The sequence below is a fragment of the Eublepharis macularius genome, chromosome 1 (assembly GCF_028583425.1).
Source record: "Eublepharis macularius isolate TG4126 chromosome 1, MPM_Emac_v1.0, whole genome shotgun sequence".
Lineage (NCBI taxonomy): Eukaryota > Metazoa > Chordata > Lepidosauria > Squamata > Eublepharidae > Eublepharis > Eublepharis macularius.
In genome coordinates, this window is record NC_072790.1 from 189,309,332 (window position 1) to 189,328,764 (window position 19,433).

Genomic DNA, 19,433 nt, shown 5'->3' on the forward strand with positions numbered 1-19,433 from the left:
ATGAACCGGGAGGACCTCTGGAAGGGGAGGAAGAGCAGCCTCCAGAACAACCACAGGATCAGCCGCAAGAGCAGCCCCAAGAACAGCCGCTGGGGCAGCCACAAGAGCAGCCGCAGGAGCTTCCGATCCTCCCAGAAGAATTACCGATACAGCTGCAAGATGAGGCTCCGGTACTCCCACCGCCACCGCGGGGACAGCCGATTCTCCCACGGCTTCCAGCACCTAGGCTTCCTCCGCCGCTAAGACCGAGAGGCCCACCTCCACAAGGCCCTCCGGCTCCGCGACCACAGAGACCACAGCCGAGGCTGCAAGGTCCTCCAATACCAAGACCCCAATGGATCCCGCTACCAAGGCCCCAGTATCCTCCGATGCAACCGCTCCCGCGCCAACCTGACTGGCAGCCAAGGCAAGAACTGGTACCTGTACAATATTACCCACTCCCAGCACCAGTTGCCAGACCTCAAGAATTTCCAATGGGATGGGTAAAATTGGAAGCTACTTTCGATGGAGATCCCTCGAAGTTGGGATTTTTTCTAGTACAAGCACTACAATTTTTCAATCGTTGGGGACACTTGTTCGGAGACGAAGCTAGTCAAATCGAACATTTGGCATCACGTCTGCAAGGAAAAGCGGCGAAATGGTATGTAGCCTTGTACGATTTGGGGGCTCCAGAATTAGATTCCCTACAGGGTTTGGTAGATGCGCTCCGAGTGCAATACGAAGACCCACGAGAAGAAAGCAGAGCCCGAACGGAATTACAATCGATCAGGCAAGGTAGCATGTCGGCTAGAGACTATGTTACAAAATTCTGACAGCTAGCTGCCAAATGCCCAAGGTGTGAGGAAACCACCAAAATAATTATGTTCAAGCAAGGCATGAATCCCAGACTGTTGGATCGAGCCCTTATGCAAGATAATCCCCCCACACTCTTGGGTTGGATTCAATTAGCTTGCGAAGTAGAGAACCGAATGCAAGAAGTGTCAGAGGGGGCAGAGGGGCAGGATATGCAGCTAGAGGAGCGAGAGATGCTAGATGACAACAAGGACTGTGTCTACATTGTGGCCAAAGCGGTCACTTCTCAGCGCAATGTCCACTCCGGCCTGTGCAGAGAACTCCGTTCCCACCAAGGCGTCCAACCCCTGCCACCCTTCCTCAGCCATCCCGCCCAACGCCCGCTCCGCGAACTTCGCGAGGGAGAGGTACGTTCAGAAGAAATCCTCCCGAAAAGGGATTAGAGCTAGAGGAAATTTTGGACTTTGACCCAACCACTCTAATCGGTAAAGAAGCACCCGAAAGTCCCAATTCGGGAAACGAGATGGATCTGTTGTAAATGGACCCAAATGGCAGATCAAAACTCAGTCAGTTCCCATAGTGGATAGACCTCAAGGGTCCATACTATTCATGCCTGTTACATTGGTTAATCCTGAACGAAAGACTCATATTCGGGTGCAAGTGCTTATTGACTCAGGGTGCTCCAGAGATATAATTGCACCAGCTCTAGTGAACGGATTAGTGCTCCCAATAAAAGAACTTGAAAATCCGGTCATTTTTGAACAGATGGATGGCACTAATATGAATCCAGTCACTACCGAAACCGTGCCTGTCATTACAGGCATGGGTCAACATTGGGAGACGAGATCATTTGTAATTAGCTCTACAGCAAAATACCCGTCAATTTTGGGAAGTAGATGGTTGTGGGACCACAACCCAGACATTAATTGGGCAGCTGGAAGTGTCACCTTCAAAACAGATAGCTGCAAAACTCATCGTTGGGACCAGGATTGGGGTAATAATCCTACCCTTATAGAACAAGCACTCCTGACCCAGGAGGAAATTAACCAAATACCTAAACAGTACAGAGCCTATTTACAAGCTTTCACTGAGGAAGAGGCCAACACCTTACCTCCCCATAGGAGGACCGATTGCGCAGTGGAACTCATCCCAGGGGCCACATTACCCAAAGGTAGACTTTATCCCATGAGCCCAAATGAAAGAGAGGAGCTCCGAAAATTCATTGACACTAATCTTCAAAGGGGATTCATCCGACCAGCCAACAGCCCCCATGCGGCACCAGTATTGTTTGTTAAAAAGAAAGATGGAGGATTGCGACTGTGCACTGACTTCAGAGGACTTAATGCAGTCTCCTCCACCAACGCCTATCTCATACCTCTCATCAGGGATCTACTCAACGTCATGGCCCAAGGTAAGATCTTTACAAAATTGGACTTAAAAGATGCTTACTTCCACGTTCGTATACGAGAGGGGGATGAGTGGAAAACTGCGTTCAATACGCCATTGGGACAATATGAATATTTAGTTATGCCATTTGGCTTGGCTGGGGCCCCTTCGGTTTTCATGTCCATGATCAATAAAGTACTGCACAAATTAGAACTTAGAGCTATTTGTTTCCTTTTCAGATCCCATGTACAACAAGTCTGTTACAATTCAAGTAGACAATGCAATGGTTCTGTATTAACTAAACAAACAGGGGTACTGCCTGTCAGGATCTCTTTTAAGGCTCATGTTCTTAACCAGAGTTATGCCATGTTTAAGTTGCAGTTGTTAAGCTTTTTCTCCCTCCAGGTCCAGATGTTGTTTTGACTGCATTTTCCATGGGAGAGAATACTTCTTATCTGTCTCTTCAGCCAAAGGCCTTGGCAGCCCGGGCCTTCCCATGTCCACGTTCTCAGCATACAGAACTATGGGGGGAGGCTGGGAACGAGGGGTTTGATGTATTGCTAGTTTCGTTTTGTATCTCATTCTCAACAATGCCTTGGTTCAGTCAAGTCTTCTTTAGGCCTTGAAATATGGACACTTGTATCAGAGCCTAGTCTTTCAATAAACCTTTTGAAATCAAGAAACTTGTGCTTCTTGCAGAAGGGGGAGACGAACTCTAGATAACAGGGATTCCATAGTCTGATACTGCCTCTCCAGCTCTATACACAGAAGCAGCTTCCGTATGAAATGTCCAGAGGAGTTAGCTGTGTTAGTCTGTAGTAGCAAAATAGAAAAGAGTCCAGTAGCACTTTTAAGACTAACCAATTTTACTGTAGCATAAGCTTTAGAGAACCACAGTTCTCTTCGTCAGAGGCATCTGATGAAGAGAACTGTGGTTCTCGAAAGCTTATGCTACAATGAAGTTGGTTAGTCTTAAAGGTGCAACTGGGCTCTTTTCTGTTTTGCATATGAAATGTGCAGTTCAGCACAGGGACGCCTTGCAAGCTATCCATATCTCTGGCACAAAAACAACAGAGGAGGCATTTTGAGCAGAGTTTCGTACTCTCACTACAAATGGTCAATCATGGACCATTATATCCAACCAATTTTCCATCAATGGGAGTTTTGTATATGGACTTTTTTGCAACAAGCAAAAATGCAAAGGCATATATTTTTTGCTCCATGGCTGACAGTGATCCAAATTCTGTTGAGGATGCTTTTCAGATATTTTGGCTTAACACCATTTTCTATAGCTCCCCCCTCATTCCCTTGATTGACAAGATTCTTTGGAAGAGCAGTGCAGAGAATTCCCATTGTGTTCTAGTGTCTTCATTTTAGCCTTGACAACTATGGTTCTTCAACCTGCACACAATTAGCCAGGGGGCATTAAATACATCTTCGTGACCTGATCCACAGAAGGTCAGTCTTACACTACAGCATCCCCAGGTTATGCCTCATGGCTCTGGATGAAATTTTCTAAGAAAGTTACCAACTGAAGGCACATAACCCTGCTACTCATACTTCCTATGCCTACAAGTGGACAAGGTTCTCCACAAGGGTGGCTGACAGAGGTTTTCCCCCTTCCTTTCTCTTGCCTTAGTTTTTTTTTTATTACCATCTTCCACTAATGTCCTGTGGTCATCTTCCCTAAAGGCTGCCATATCAGTTTCTCATGCTCTGCTAGAAGATAAAACTGTTTTCTCACATCATACTTCTAACTAGTTAAGGAAAGGGGTATTTAACCTTTTTCTACCCTGTAGTCTCACCATGGAGTCTTCCTTTAGTATTGTCTCAGTTGATGCACAGCCCTCTGGCTACTTTCCCCTGCCTTTTGTTTGTCATTTGGGTCCCAGTAAAGGCAAATTTGTATTTGCTCAAACATTATCCTGTTGTTCATTATGGTACTTGCTTATTGAATATCCTAGCTGTTGATTATATCTCACTCGCACCATGTAATCCACCTTGGATCTCAGTGAGAAAAGCAGACTATAAATGAATTAAAATAAATGAATTAACAAGATGGATTGTTATCACCATTAAACTGTGTTATCAACAAAGTGGAGTCGTGTCCTTTCCACATGTGGGAACATTCCACTTGAGCTCAAGCTTCTTCTTCACTTTTTCTCAACTGGGTACCTATGATGGACATCTGCAGAGCAGCCACATGGTCTTCACTAACACTTTTGCACATCATTATTCTGTGGATGTTAAAGAGAGGAAGAAGTCAGCAGCAGGAAAGTCTGTATTGCATGCTCTGTTTCACTGAGAGACTCATTCCTATCTCTTTGGTAAGTAGCTTGTTAGCCTCCCAATGTGGGACTGCACAGAAGGCCAAAGATGAAAAAAGGATTGCGCTTACCTGTAATGGTTGTTCATCAGGTGTCTTCTGTGCAGGCTCATATTCTGTCCCTCCAACCCCATTGTGAACTCTCTTTTGGCATATTCTTTCTTCTGGAGCGTCCAATGTCTCAGGAAAACTGAGGGAAGGGGGTGAGTCTCCCTCATGGCATGTGAAGGTTTCAGTGGGAAAATGCCACATGGCACACTGTGGGGGAGAGGTGCCCCTTTGGAGTTCTAAAGCTAGAAATTCTTCTCTGAGGCTGGCCTGTGGATGCTCAATCCTAATGTGTGCCTGCACAGAAGACACTCGACACAACAGGTAAGTGCAGCCCTGTTTTCCTTATTAGAACTCTTGAACAAGAAAGGAAAGCTTCATGAGTCCATCCTTTGTGGGTGCAGATATTACATCTTGACAGCATTGTCACAAGGACAGGGGGTGCAAATTTTTACTGCTGAACAAAATAGCTTTATTGTAATGATATGCATTCAGTATGTGTATAAAATATGTGTTGACTTAAAAAAATACTGGATTTACAAGTAACCTTAGAGTCTGTTGTCATTGTGTCTGTTTAAACAAGCTTGATAACAGAAAATGTAACTAAGTACTGCAATGTTATGGAGCATGAGCTGTTAGAGTTAGCACAACTGTTAAATCTTACTAATGATCCTATCACCAGTAAAATACATTAGCACCAATAATTTTATTAAAGTAGGTCATTCATCTAGAATAAAAAAGGGAGAAGAATGTGAATTAAATGCCAAGTGTGCTAACTCCCCGGTACTTGTTAACATTGAGTGTGATGCCCTGTAGGCCTTTCTCAGTATCGTTAGGAATAGATTACCTGTCAGGAATATGTATGGCATATTCAAATAAGCACTGCGCATATTTTTAAAACTGATATGATATGAATCCATGTAGACCAATTTTAATAGTTCAAAATGAGTCATAATTCTTGTTAACAATACAGTTATTTTTAAAATTTGCGGCAATAGTAGTCCTTTTTTATTTTCCTTATTGAAATTAAATGATATGCCTTAGGTGAGCCATTCATCACTGCTAAAGGAACTTGCCTTCTGTTGGAGTTCTTTAGTTTTTATCCATATGTAATGCATTTCCCACTCTTTTAGGGCATGCTTTTTCTCCCTACATAGGAAATGCTACATTTATATTTTTCTGTGCTAGAAAAGAAACTAAAAAACATCTCAACGACGCACACACACAAACACAAGTCTTTTAGTTACTGCATGGTACAGTTAAAGTGATGGTAAGATGAGAATTTTATATTCATCATAACAATGAGGAAAGCAAGCATGTGAGCTGTTCTCAAGTAATGTTTGAGTTTTCTTTCTTAGGTCATATTATTTATAAATTAAAGACACAGATGTTATGCCTGAATAAAAATTAAAAACTGATTTTTTAAAAAGTCGATGTGCTGGAGGCAGCATAAAGTCATGACTTTGAAAATAAACTAATGGTGAGACAGGTTGACGCACTAAGAAAACAATTTTGGTTTCGAATGTACTATAAATATTAACTGGGTAACACTTTTACACAAAAATGTTACTTCATTATAGATCATGCCAAAAAGAAATGTATGTATTTAGTAAGAGATAACAATGGACACTGATATATTTAACTTTATTTATTTAAAGAGCTTGCATTTAACTTCTCAGCTGTGGCTTCCAAAGGGGCTTACAGAATACAGTTAAAACAGTGCACAATAATTTGAGTATTAAGGGTGTGGAAAATTCATTTAATTATTCACTCCTTTAATGTTTCACTCATGATTAATGCTAAAATCAGGGCTATATTAACCAGTAAAGGATATAGACTGTGGACTTAAAATTCCCCCATATAGGAATGAGCAAATCTGTGTGGTGAAAATCTTTATTTAGATACTCAACGTTTGTTAATTTAAAATTCCTTATCTTTGAAAATATGGGGGCTTTTCTCTTTTAGGAGGAATGTCGTGCAACAATGTCTAGATTGTGGAGAAATTGAATAATCTGCTCACTGTTTTTCTGTATATCAAACTTCAGCAGATTTTAGACGTTACTGAAGTTAGTGAAGTGAAAGACCCTGGGTGTATTAGCTGGAGAAGTGAGCGTGCATCTATATGAGTTGCACTCCATTGTATAAAAGTATTGTCTTTCACCTTACAGGGTTGTTGTTAAGATTATTGAGACAATGTATGTGAAGCACTTTGAATGCTATATTCTTCCTATTGTCCTTGTATATTGTATATACAATATTATACAATATACATAATATATATTATTATGTAATATATTATTATTTATTATATATCATGTATATAATAAATGCTATATTATTAAGTATTACTATACTTGCTCTGACCTGAATGGTCAAGATAGCCCGATCTCATCTTGTAAGCTAAGCAGGGTCCATCATGGTCAGTATTTGGATGAGAAACCACCAAGAAAGGCCAAGGTTGTTATATAGAGGCAGGCAATGGCAAATCACCTCTGAACATCTATTGCTTTGAAAACTCTATGAGGTTGCTGTAAGTCAGCTGCAACTTGATGGCACACACACACACATTACTATCCTTACTATCACTAAGGATATTTCTGTAGATTTTTGTTGTTTATGGCTGGTAGCCTAAACAAAGCTACATGGAGTGGGGATCAAGAAGGAAATGTACCCCAAGGCTGATTTTGTAATCCTGGTTTTGTTCCTGGAATTCTGCTAACATTTTGCTTGGGGGTTGCTTACTTGAATTATTTGGAGTTGTGTACTCTTCGAATACCTTCCTGTCATTTACCAACTTGTTGTAGGCTGTGCTTTGGGTTGCATAGGCTAATATCAGGGGATGTGCCATTTTGGAGTGAGGGTTAGGCTTGATATTTTATTGTTGTATTATAACAATAATTTTTGGAGTTCAAGTGCAAAGACTGCTGACTTTCAGGTACACTCTGACTGGAACTATGCCATGTGAGACCCTTGTTCCATAGCACTCCCCCCCACACACCTTAATTTATAGTAACACTGGTTCTCTTTTCAGGTCTCTGGTGTGATCACTGCAACTTTGGATACAAACTCCTCCAAAGTGTTAACAGAGATGGATGTGAGCCTTGCCACTGTCATGCCCTTGGCTCCATGAATGAGTTCTGTAACCCTTTGACTGGCCAGTGTAATTGTAAGGAAGGCATCAAAGGACTTCATTGTGATACCTGCATTGATAACTTTTATGGACTGGATGTATTTGGATGTAAGCCTTGTGATTGTGATGAAGGGGGATCTATTCCTGGTACCGTGTGTAGTCCTCAGACAGGACAGTGTATCTGCAAACCTGATTTTGGGCAAAGGCAGTGTGATGACTGCTTAGACGGGCACTATAAAGTGGAGCAAAATGATTCCTTAGTCTGCTTGCCATGTAACTGTAATAAGGCAGGAACAGTAAATGGTTCTTTGCTGTGTGACAAATCAACGGGACAGTGCCTGTGCAAGACTGGTGTCACAGGCTTTCAGTGTGAACAGTGCAAGTCTCATATGTACAGTCTCACTGCTAGAAACCTCCTTGGATGTGAGATTTGTGACTGTGATCCTTTGGGAACATTACCAGGAACAATTTGTGACCAAATCAATGGACAATGTGTTTGTTCACCTTACCATTATGGAAGACGGTGTGATAAGTGTAAACCAGGTAAGGAAATAATAGTAAAATCTTTGGGTTAGTTGTTTATTGCTTGCAAGCTGCATCTTTTCCCTCTGGTGTGAAAATGATTTCAGTGTGGTGAAAAAGATTGGCATTTTTAATGTACAGTGAGTTGAATTCTGTCCTTGAAGAGACCAAGGTGATTATACTTCAAAAGCTTGAATATAGTTGGTATATCACAATCACTATGCGCCTCACTTTACAAATTTTAAAGCAATAGGTTAATTTCAAAATGGAATGTATTATATACATTGTAAAATAAAAAGGACATTAGAACTGCACTGCATTGCAGAGACTTGAAGAGAGGTTAAAAATGCTGCTCAGCCTCTGTTAAGCGTTTTTTTTTAAATTAAAATTATTTTGATACATGTGTTAATAAATATGGCATGTCTGTTTTCCCCTCTAGTTTCTTCCCTAGTGTTACCTGACTTGTTGACCCTAAGTAGCAGGCATTTAATCAGAGAGCAGGCTGGGATAGATAGAGAAATTATGTCAGGACTTCCTGGGCCGGTGGGCCACCTTTGTCCTTGAAAAGGAACAGCAAAGATTTATGCTGCTCTCTCGTGCTTCTAAAAATGTGTAATTGACAATATAAACTGAAAAGTGAAAAATTGCTTACATTTGCTATAATACTTCCATGTGTTTTTTTCTACAACTCCATCTTGTTTTTAGACAATGTAAGATTCTTCCTCTCCAGTTTGTGTAAAACGTATTCACTTAAAAAAAATTGACGCCTTCCCCTTAATGATGCCAGGAAATGGGGGGGGGGACTCATATGTCAATGCATACCTCCTCCTCCCATTGTACAAGCTGGAATTTTAATTGCCAAAAAATGAGGTTACTTTCTTGTGTCTGTCTGAAAATTAGCAAGAAGGTTTTCATGTCTTAGGGGAACAGTCCTTGGGAATTTCATCCTGATTCGGTGGAAAATAAATAACAGTTACAGGAAGATCTGTTTTTCAAGGTGAAATCAGTGGAATTAAATAAAGGATAGAATAATAAATCCAAACAGTTGTCATAACTGTTATATAAAAAAATTATAACACACCAAACTGAAAACACGGAAATAAAATTTCAGCACACATCCCTAATGAAGAAATGCACAGCAGAGGACTGTATTAATCACACTTTTATCCCACTCTTCCTCCATAGAGCTCATGCCTGCATCCATGGCTTCTCCTCTCCTCAATTTTTATCCTTGCAGCAATACTATGAAGTAGATTAAGCTGAGAGAGAAAGATATGATTGGCTAAAGATCCCCTAGTGAGTTGTATGGCTGAATGAAGATCTGAACCCAGGTTTTCACATTTCTACTCCACAACTTTAACCACTACTCCACAGTGGTCCCTGGCACCTGTATTTGGATGTAGGTCTGATGTAGATACTGTTCCCGTACCTTGTATTAATTTCAGCAGTGTACATATTTAGACAAGTGAGGGATGTGTCAGCCCACTTGTCTCACCAAGGCAAAAAGTTAGCTCACATCTCTCACATGCAGCAGCAGATCAGAAGAACAAAATATGCAAACATCTATGAAAAAAGTTCCAAATAGTAGTACGGAGTTCCCCCCCCCCACTGTTCTCCTCAACCCATCCCTGTCAATTTCTGCTGCAAAAATCCATAACAATGTGGTTTATGACTATAATTAACAGTATTTTAAAGCATTTCCCTACACTCATCTCTAGACTTATTTCTGTTTGTACATTTTACGTAATCCCAAATGGGCAAAATAAAATGGATATGTCAGGAAGAAAGGGACATTTATCATATTAAATGCAGTATATAGGAAGCATATATCAGCTTCTCAAAAGCTTTAAAGTTTGCCTGTTTGTCATTCCATTTTTGCTAGAGATTTGTCTATAGTTGTTCAATTTTGTTTGAAGTTTGTGATGTGTTAATCACTGAATTTGTATACTTCCCCCCTTTATTAGGTTTCTATGTTTCTCTGCACAGTGTTAATGGCTGCCTTCCCTGTTTATGCCACACATCTGGTTCAGTGGATGTGGTTGACTGTGACAGTCTCACTGGTCAGTGCATTTGTCAAGATTCCTCTGTAGCAGGAAAGAGATGTGATCGCTGTGCAGCCCTGTATTATGGATTTGACTCAGAAACTGGGAGGTGAGTGTTTATTATAGAAGAGAAACACGTTTCTTTGATTTTCTCTTTTAATATTATAACTTGTATCTTTGGTGAGGGGAGACCCTTTCATCCAAAAGCTCAAAAATATTTCCCTGCTCGTTGTGCAAGTCACAGACTCTGATCACAGCTCATATTCAAAAGAACAAAGCTCACAGAAACGGGCTTGGATCCTAAGTTTTGCTTCTGTTTGCACTGTCTTACAGAAGCAAGCCTCCACTGTGGCATGTTCCACCAGCACTATGCAGTAGGAGACAGATAAGCATCTTACAGTGAGTTGAAAAGCATCTAGTACTAGAGAAAAGCCCTGTACAGCACTGGAATGCCTCAGCAGCAAATGAAGAGGGGTGCAAATGGAAGCAAGATTTAGGATCGAAGACATACTATTTAAGGCCCTAAGGAAACATATTGAAGCCACAAAGGTTTTTTTTTAAAAAAGATTTCAGGAAATTATATGATTCTTGAGCAAGGTCAGAAGACGTAGCCTGGAGAATCCTCTGAGGCCTGGGAGCAGGGGAACTGAATTTGACTGCCCGAACCCTGGAAGTATACCAACTTCAGTGAACGCAAGGGCTGGCCGAATACCTTTATACAATCTTTCTAAACTCTTCTACATCCCAGTAGATCTAGAATGCCTAGTGTTCTGCAGCCCCTTCCTTTTCCATATGAGTCTCAGACCAGATTGAAAATCTTCAGCTCTCCGGTTCACTGACCTCACCTTCCCAGCAATGCATCTGGCCCATGGAGACAGGGCTGCAGGAAGCCACTTGATGGTCACCTGGGTGATAGGACAGCCAATCCTGGGCTCAAGTGCCCAGAGTCATCCTGTCTTTCCCAGCCCCAGCACAAGTGATGCTCCAGCTTAATGCTAGACACGTGCTTTTTATAAGCTCTTCTACAGCCCATGGGACTGTCATTAGAATTTGGGGAGAGTCGAACACAGGACAATTATTTATTTTATTTTATCTAATTTATACCCCACCCACCCCGTGAATGGACTCAGGGCAGCTAACAATGTATATTATACAATTAAAACCATATCTATCTATCTAAAAAAACATAAAAACAATACAATCAAACTGGCACCATGTTAAATTACCAGTTAAAACTGATGCCCGAGTTTTGCATCAGTTGTATATATGGGGTGTATAAATGACATAAAAAGAAGAAATAAAAATGGGAAGGTTGCTGAACTGTTTCTGAACTTGATGTGTTTGTGTGAGAGGAGGGCTGTTTATAATGAAAAGTATCATCTTCCTGGTGTTTTGATTTGTGACAGCTGATTTCAGTATGTAAGCCACCACTTGATTCAACAAGAAATGGATATGCTATGATGGAGGCTATGATTTCTCTTCTTTGCATTTTGGTGGAAGAAAACATGACTGTATTTCAATAAAGAACCAGTTTGTGCAGTGGTTAAGAATGACGGGACTCTAATCTGGAGAACCGGGTTTGATTCCCCACTCCTTCACTTGAAGCCACCTGGGTGGCCTTGGGTCAGTCACAGCTCTCTCAGGGCTCTCTCAGCCCCATCCACCTCACAGGGTGATTGTTGTGGGGATAATAATAAAATACTTTGTAAACTGCTCTGAGTGAGTGTTAAAGTTGTCGTGAAGGACGGTATATAAATCAAATGTTATTGTTATTAAACCCAACTCTTAAACACAAAAGTTCTGTTCAAAGTTACTGCTGACTAAGCTCTCTGAACCTTGGTGGGAGCAGCGATAGGAACAACTGTCTCATAACCATTATGACCACAGGACGAGAAAAAAGAAAGATCTTGTTGGGCTGAATGTACTAGGTTTGGGGAACCAGTTACTGCAGGTACATAAATGGTTGGGAACAGGTGGGTAGACTTGACCTAAGTCAGCCATCCCTAATAGAGATTATTGTTAGACAGTGTTTTATCTTGCTGTACAGCTATTTTCAGAGTGCTAGCTCCAGGGTGTGGTTGAATGATACACAATATATCAGTTTTACTGAAGCTAAACAAATTTAGGGAAGAAGCAACTTTCCCGTCTGATCACAGCAGAAAAGTTCTTTTGGCAAGCTGGAGTCCCTCTCAGCCTCCATTTGTAAATCAAAGGTAGTGCTGGTATTCCATTGCCATATCATTGTGAGGAGTTCTGAAATAACAATGTCATTTTATTGAATCATATTAGTACTATTACTTTATTTTGTGTCAAATGTGTTTTATTGAATCAAATTTACTTCTAAATAAAATGATAAAACGATGACAAGAATGGATGTTAATGAAAAGAACTATAAGATTAAATAATTTGGGGAGAGGTTTCCACTAATTTTTTTAAAACTTGGTTTTTATTTTTAAAGTTTTTATTTTACAGGAAAGAAAAAGGCTAAGACATAAACGTCATAAATAAAATAACATAGATATCCATTAGAATGTTACAAAGAAGGAATCACCTTCATTTAGAAAGAGTCTATAATGCCAAGCAAAGAGGTTATGGTACCTAAATAAATTCATATCCACCCATACACACCACGAACAGAAACAATACAATTACATTTAATAAAATATATAGTGTTAAATATTTTTTGTAAATCAGTTATTAAAGCATGTAAATCTCTCTCTCTGTTTTTTATCCTGACATGGATAGCCCAGGCAAGCCAGCTCTCATTAGATATCAGAAGCTAAGCAGGGTTTACCTTGGTTAGTAATTTGATGGGAGACCTCCATTGAAGACCAGGGCTGCAGAGGCAGACAATGACAAACCACTTCTGTTAGTCTCTTGCCTTGAAAATCCTAGCAGGGGTTGCCATAAGTCAGCTATGACTTAATGGCACCTCCTACCACCAGATATCTTTTTATAACTCTTCCTTTGGCATGGTATATTTTTATCAGCACAAGTAATAAAGGGAATCCATATTTCAAAAAGTATATTTTCTATATTCAAACCTCTGCCACCATCCCTTGGTCTGTGAGTTTGCACATAATGGCCATATCTCAGCATCTTGTGAAACAGACTGAGGGAAGGAGAAGCAAAGGACTTCCATTGTAGGACTCCACAATATTTGCCAGCAGCTAGCAGAAGTCTAATAAGCTTTTTGGAGGAAAAAATATACATCATTCTAGGCAGAATATAGGAGCAGGTATTTGGAATCAAGAGGACATTTGTGACTGGTATGTTCCCTAATTTTATGGCACTAAAATCTATTAAACCCTTTCACACACACACACAAAAACCTTAGCACATCATGAAGTACTAAATATCCTATTATTGAATAGATAGTTTTCTCAATGTTAAACCATTTTCTTCAGTTATGACAGGTAATAGTCTAAATAGAACTAAACAGTCTAAATAGAACTTCTGTTTGAAGGGAAATTTGGACACTCTATAGATGAGAGAACTTAATACAGTTTGAGGTGGGGGGTGATGACCTTTTTCTTTTGAGTATAAAAGAGAAAAAAGAGTCAGTATTGTGGTTTCCAATAAAGAATGTTTTTATTCATTCCCAAAGGAATATTACTCCATAAAACAAATTTGCAGCTTATTTTGCTTCCTTGGCTTTTATCAGTCTTTTAAAGGGTGTTGAGCTCAGGAGATCACACAGTAAGAGTCACTAAAGGCACCCTTTAAAGAGAGAGAGAGGCAATTTTCAAATGTTTGTGATTTTTTATAAACTAATTTAAAAATAGTTTGTCATATTTAGTATCTATTTCAGTTAGGAGTTAACTGGATAATATTTTGGAAAAAATAGTAGCTACCCTCCAATTACAGTTGAATAATTAGGCTGTAGTCAAATCATAATTAGACTCGAGTCAAATAATAGTTTTTCAAAGTCCTGAAAGTGATATGATTTGTACAAACAAGGGACCTGCAACGAGTTGTGGAAGGAGGGATCTCATTTTCCCCTCCCCCATTGTTTCCTCTTTCTCTTCCCTAAAAACCCCCATAGCATGTCCCCTTTTCCTGCCTCCTCTGCATCCCACCCACGAACCAACCTACCTTTATCCTTCCCTACCGCTGACAGCCTCTCCCTAGGAAGAGTCTGGCCAATGTGGGCAGTGCCAGCTGCTGGGCCAGGCACACTTGCTCTGGGAACTTGCAAGGACTTATAAGGGGCACCTCAGTTTCTCCTGTATTCCCCTCCCCACATTATTTCTTCTTTCTTTCCTTTTAGCAGCCCGCATATCTTCACCTTTCCTTATTTCTTTCTCTCTTTACCATCCACTCACCAACCTATATTTTATCGTTTACCCACCTTTCTCCACAATGTGGACTCAAAGCAGCTTACATCATTATCTTCCATTTTGTCTTCAAAACAATCTTGTAAGGTAGGTTAGGCTGAGAGTATGTGACTGGTCCAAGGTCACCCAGCGAGATTCTATGTCAGACTGGGACTCTGAACCTGGCTCTATTGGATCTGAAATTCTCTACCATACTACAGTGACATTTTTGCAGTGGCTGCTGTTGAATAGTAGCAAATGTCAGCTTGTGGCTAGATAAGGCTCTTCCTACAGGTTCCCTTTCAAAAGCAAACAAGAGTCCATTGATTGAATAAGGAAACTTTACTGCAGAAAAGGTCCATTATAGTCCACTGTCCTGAATAGGAGACTCAGGATGGTACACAGTCATTGTTACCAATGAAGGGCAAAGCATGAGGTACAGAGTAACAGTTCCCATCTGCATCAGCCTCCCCCCACAGTTCTCAAAACAACATCTTTCAGTCTTGGGAAGCTGCTCTCCGTCAAGGCCAATGCCTGGTGGAACGGTATTAGACAAAACAGTCTCCTCCGGTGGGAAAGCTGCCTGGGAACTGGTGCACCTGCGGGGAAAGCACTTAGACACTAGAAACATTAGAAAATGGAGTCAGTACAGTTCAAATATACACTGGACCTGACATCCTGCCCCCCTTAAAATAGATCCCCCCCTGGCTTATATGGGTAACGAGTATGAAAAGCTTTGGTTAATCTAGGAGCATGAACATGTACAGAGTTCACCCACTCATCATAACCAGAATCAAAGTCCTTCCACCTAATGAGGTAAAAAAGCTGATTCCGTTTGATCTTAGAGTCCAAAATTTGTTGCACTTCGTAGTGTACTTGGTCGTCTATCAAAGTAGGAATGGGTGGAGCTTTGATGTGCCACTTGTCGTCGGTGGGTGCTCTTTTAAGGAGACTGACATGAAATGTATCATGAACGTGGCGCAAGTTCTTGGGTAGATTTACAGCAACAGTCACTTTATTAATTACTTTGCGGACAGGGAAAGGCCCAAGGAACTTTAATGCTAGTTTGCGGCTCGTTTGAGCTAATTTCAGGTTTTTGGTGGAAATATAAACATGATCTCCAGGTTGTAAATCCCATTCGGCCACACGATGGCGATCTGCGTACTTTTTGTAATCCAGTTTGGCTTTCTCGAGGTGTTTTTTAATGAGAGTCCATTGCTGCTTGGCCTCCCCCCACCAGGAAGATACATCAGGCAAATTAGAGGAATGGCGGGGGGGAGTGTCCAACGGGAAGGGATTGAAGTGAGCTCCATATACAATTTTGAAAGGGGCCTCCCCAGTGGAAGCATGCACACTGTTGTTGTATGAGAACTCAGCTAAAGGAAGAAGGTCCACCCAATTATCTTGTTGGAAATTAATGTAGCAACGAAGGAACTGTTCTAAAATTTGATTAGTTTTTTCGGATTGTCCGTCGGTTTGTGGGTGGTGGCTTGAACTGATTCCCTGCTCAATATTCAACATTCGCAAAAGCTCCCGCCAGAAGTTGGCAACGAAATGTCCGCCGCGATCCGAAATCACCTTGGACGGAAAAGAATGTAATTTTACGATGTGTTTTAAGAATAAATCTGCCAGTTTTCGAGCAGTGGGTATAGCAGTACATGGAATAAAATGAGCTTGTTTGGAGAACAGATCTACCACGACTAAAATGCAATTATGTCCTTTTGAAAGGGGTAAATCAGTGATAAAGTCCATAGATATTATTTCCCACGGTCTGTCAGGCGTCTCCAATGGTTGTAGGAGGCCTGGAGGTTTCCCTTTCCGGGTTTTGGCGCTGAGGCAAATGGGGCAGGAGCTAACGTATTGGGAAATGTCTTTGCGCATGCCCGGCCACCAGAATTGCCGTTGTATTAGATGCAACGTTTTCAGATACCCATAATGACCCGCAGTGGGGGCATCGTGACATCGTTGTAATACCTCCCGCCGGAGGCTGTCTGGGACATAAAATTTGCTTCCAGCTAGCCAGTCCCCCTGTGGGGATTGAGCCAGTTTGCTTTTAGGCGCTCTACCCCCCTCCTTTTCCACTTCAGCTTTAAGTTTCGATTTCCACTCCTGGTTATGCGGGAGGGGCTGTCTTGCGCGGCTGCGTGTAGTTACCACGCCTCCCAATTGCGTAGGGGAGAAGACCGTGTCTACAGTCTCCTCCCGTTTGCTCTTGTATTGGGGCATGCGCGATAGGGCGTCTGCAAGAAAGTTAGTTTTGCCCGGGAGGTAATTTAAAGTGAAGTTGAATTTGGAAAAGAATTCTGCCCATCGCAATTGTTTGGCGTTCAGTCTGCGAGGGCTGCGAAGGGCCTCCAAATTTTTATGATCTGTCCAGACCTCGAAGGGATATCGCGCCCCCTCCAGCCAATGTCTCCAGTTAGTGAGGGCCGCTTTCACTGCAAAAGCTTCCTTCTCCCACACATTCCAATTCCTTTCAGCTTCTGAAAATTTTCTTGACAGGAATGCACAAGGCCGTAGTTTCCCATCCTCCCCCTTCTGCAATAATACCCCTCCTATCGCCGTATCGCTGGCGTCGACTTGCACTATGAAAGGGTAATTTTCGTTGGGGTGGCAGAGGATGGGTTCCGTTACAAATTGTTCTTTTAGGCATTCGAAAGCAATTTGGCAATCGGATGTCCACTGTATTTTGGAGGAGGGTTTTTTAGCCTGGTCCCCTTTATTTTTTGTCCTTAACAATTCGGTTAAGGGGAGCGTGATTTGAGCAAAGTTTGCTATAAAGTCTCTATAGAAGTTGGCAAAGCCCAGGAAGGACTGCACGTCTTTGCGGGTGGTGGGAGTTTGCCATTCTTGGATCGCTTGTATTTTGGCTGGATCCATTTTTAACCCCTCTTGGGAGATACAGTACCCAAGGTAAGTGAGCTCCGTTTTGTAGAATTCACATTTGGACAGCTTAATGGGAAGTTTATTGTTCATCAAAGTGGACAGGACTTTTTGCACCATTTGAACGTGTTCCTCTTCCGAGTCTGAATAAATTAATACATCATCAAGGTACACCACTACACCTTTATAGAGGAAGTCGTGTAGAACTTCATTTATCATGGACATGAATACCGACGGGGCTCCTGCCAATCCAAAGGGCATAACTAAATATTCATACTGTCCGAGGGGTGTATTAAATGCGGTTTTCCACTCATCCCCTGCCTTGATACGGACATGGAAGTAAGCATCTTTTAAGTCTAATTTTGTAAAGATCTTACCTTGGGCCACGACGTTGAGAAGATCTCGGATGAGTGGGATGGGATAGGCGTTGTTGGTAGACACAGCATTAAGTCCTCTAAAGTCCGTGCACAGTCGAAGTCCCCCATCTTTTTTCTTCACGAAGAGTACCGGAGCGGCATGGGGGCTATTGGCTGGACGGATGAACCCTCTTTGAAGATTGGTGTCAATGAATTTTCGGAGCTCCTCTCGTTCATGGAGACTCATGGGGTAGAGTCGTCCTTTGGGCAATGAGGCTCCAGGTACGATTTCCACCGCGCAGTCAGTTCGTCGGTGTGGGGGTAGAGTGTCAGCTTCTTCTTCGGAGAAGGCATTCAGAAAGGGCCAGTACGGTTCAGGAATTTGGTTTATTTCTTCTTGGGTGAGAAGTGTCTTCTCGGTGTGAGTTGGATCACTACCCCAGTTTTGGTTCCAGCGATGGTTTTTACAGTTGGAGTGAGTGAAGGTGATGCACCCCTCTGCCCAATTTATGTAGGGATTGTGATCACATAGCCACTTGCTGCCTAAAATTAACGGGTATTTGGCAGTGGCGCTGATGACAAAAGACCTTTTCTCCCAGTGTTGGCCCATGCCGGTGATTATTGGGATGGTTTCAGTGGTAACAGGGTTCATATTGGTGCCATCCATTTGTTCAAAAATCACTGGGTTTTGCAATTCACGAGTTGGTAGAACTAGTCCGTTGACTAGGGCCGGGGCGATAATGTCTCTCGAGCAACCCGAGTCGATGAGGGCTTGCACTCGGATGTGCATCTTCCTCTCCGGGTTAAGTAAAGTCACTGGCATGAATAAGATGGACCCAGGTGGCCGGTCCCGTGCAGGGACGGGCTTGGGGCGGATCTGTCGTTTGGGCCCTTTTACGACAGATCCATCTCGTTTCCCGACTGGGGGCTTTCTGGATTGACTTCTGCGTTTGGGGAAGCGGGGTCGTATTCCATAACTTCTTCCGCTTCCAGTCCTCTCTCTGAGGCGGGCCTTTGAGACGCGCCGCGGCCTCTGTTCGCGCGTGGCGCGGGAATCGGGCGTTGGAGAGTAGGAAATGGAGCAAGGGTTGGACGCCGTAGTTGAAGCGGAGGTCTTTGCACAGGCCGGTAGGGGCATTGTGCTGCAAAGTGACCGGCTTGTCCGCATTGCAAACACAGCCCTTGTTGCCATCTAGCATCTCTCGCTCCACGGGTGGCATACCCAGCTCCCCGTCCTCCCTTCTGTAAAGTCAAGGGTCTTCTTTGTCCCGTTTGTTGTTGTTGTTCAACCAAACGGACTTCCAAAATGCGATTCTCAACTTCGCATGCAAGTTGGATCCAACCTAACAACGTAGGGGGATTGTCCTGCATAAGGGCTCTATCCAGAAGTCTCGGGTTTAGCCCTTGCTTGAACAGAATGATTTTGGTGGACTCCTCACACCTAGGGCATTTGGCAGCCAATTGTCGGAATTTCGTGATATAGTCTCTCGCCGACATGCTGCCCTGTTTAATGGCTTGCAATTCTGTTCGGGCCCTGGTTTCCTCTAAGGGGTCTTCATATTGCGCTCGAATAGCATCCACCAACCCCTGGAGAGTATTGAGTTCCGGGGCCCCGATATTGTATAGTCCTAC

General features: G+C 42.3%; 1 protein-coding gene across 1 annotated transcript in view; it reads left to right on the forward strand.

Moving 5' to 3' along the window:
- The window catches only part of USH2A (usherin), an 843,391-nt gene that overhangs the window by 154,104 nt on the left and 669,854 nt on the right, over positions 1-19,433 (forward strand). The window contains exons 12-13 of the mRNA XM_054970549.1: positions 7,584-8,225; positions 10,169-10,355. Coding sequence (XP_054826524.1) covers positions 7,584-8,225; positions 10,169-10,355 — 829 coding nt within the window. The remainder of the gene's footprint in view (positions 1-7,583; positions 8,226-10,168; positions 10,356-19,433) is intronic.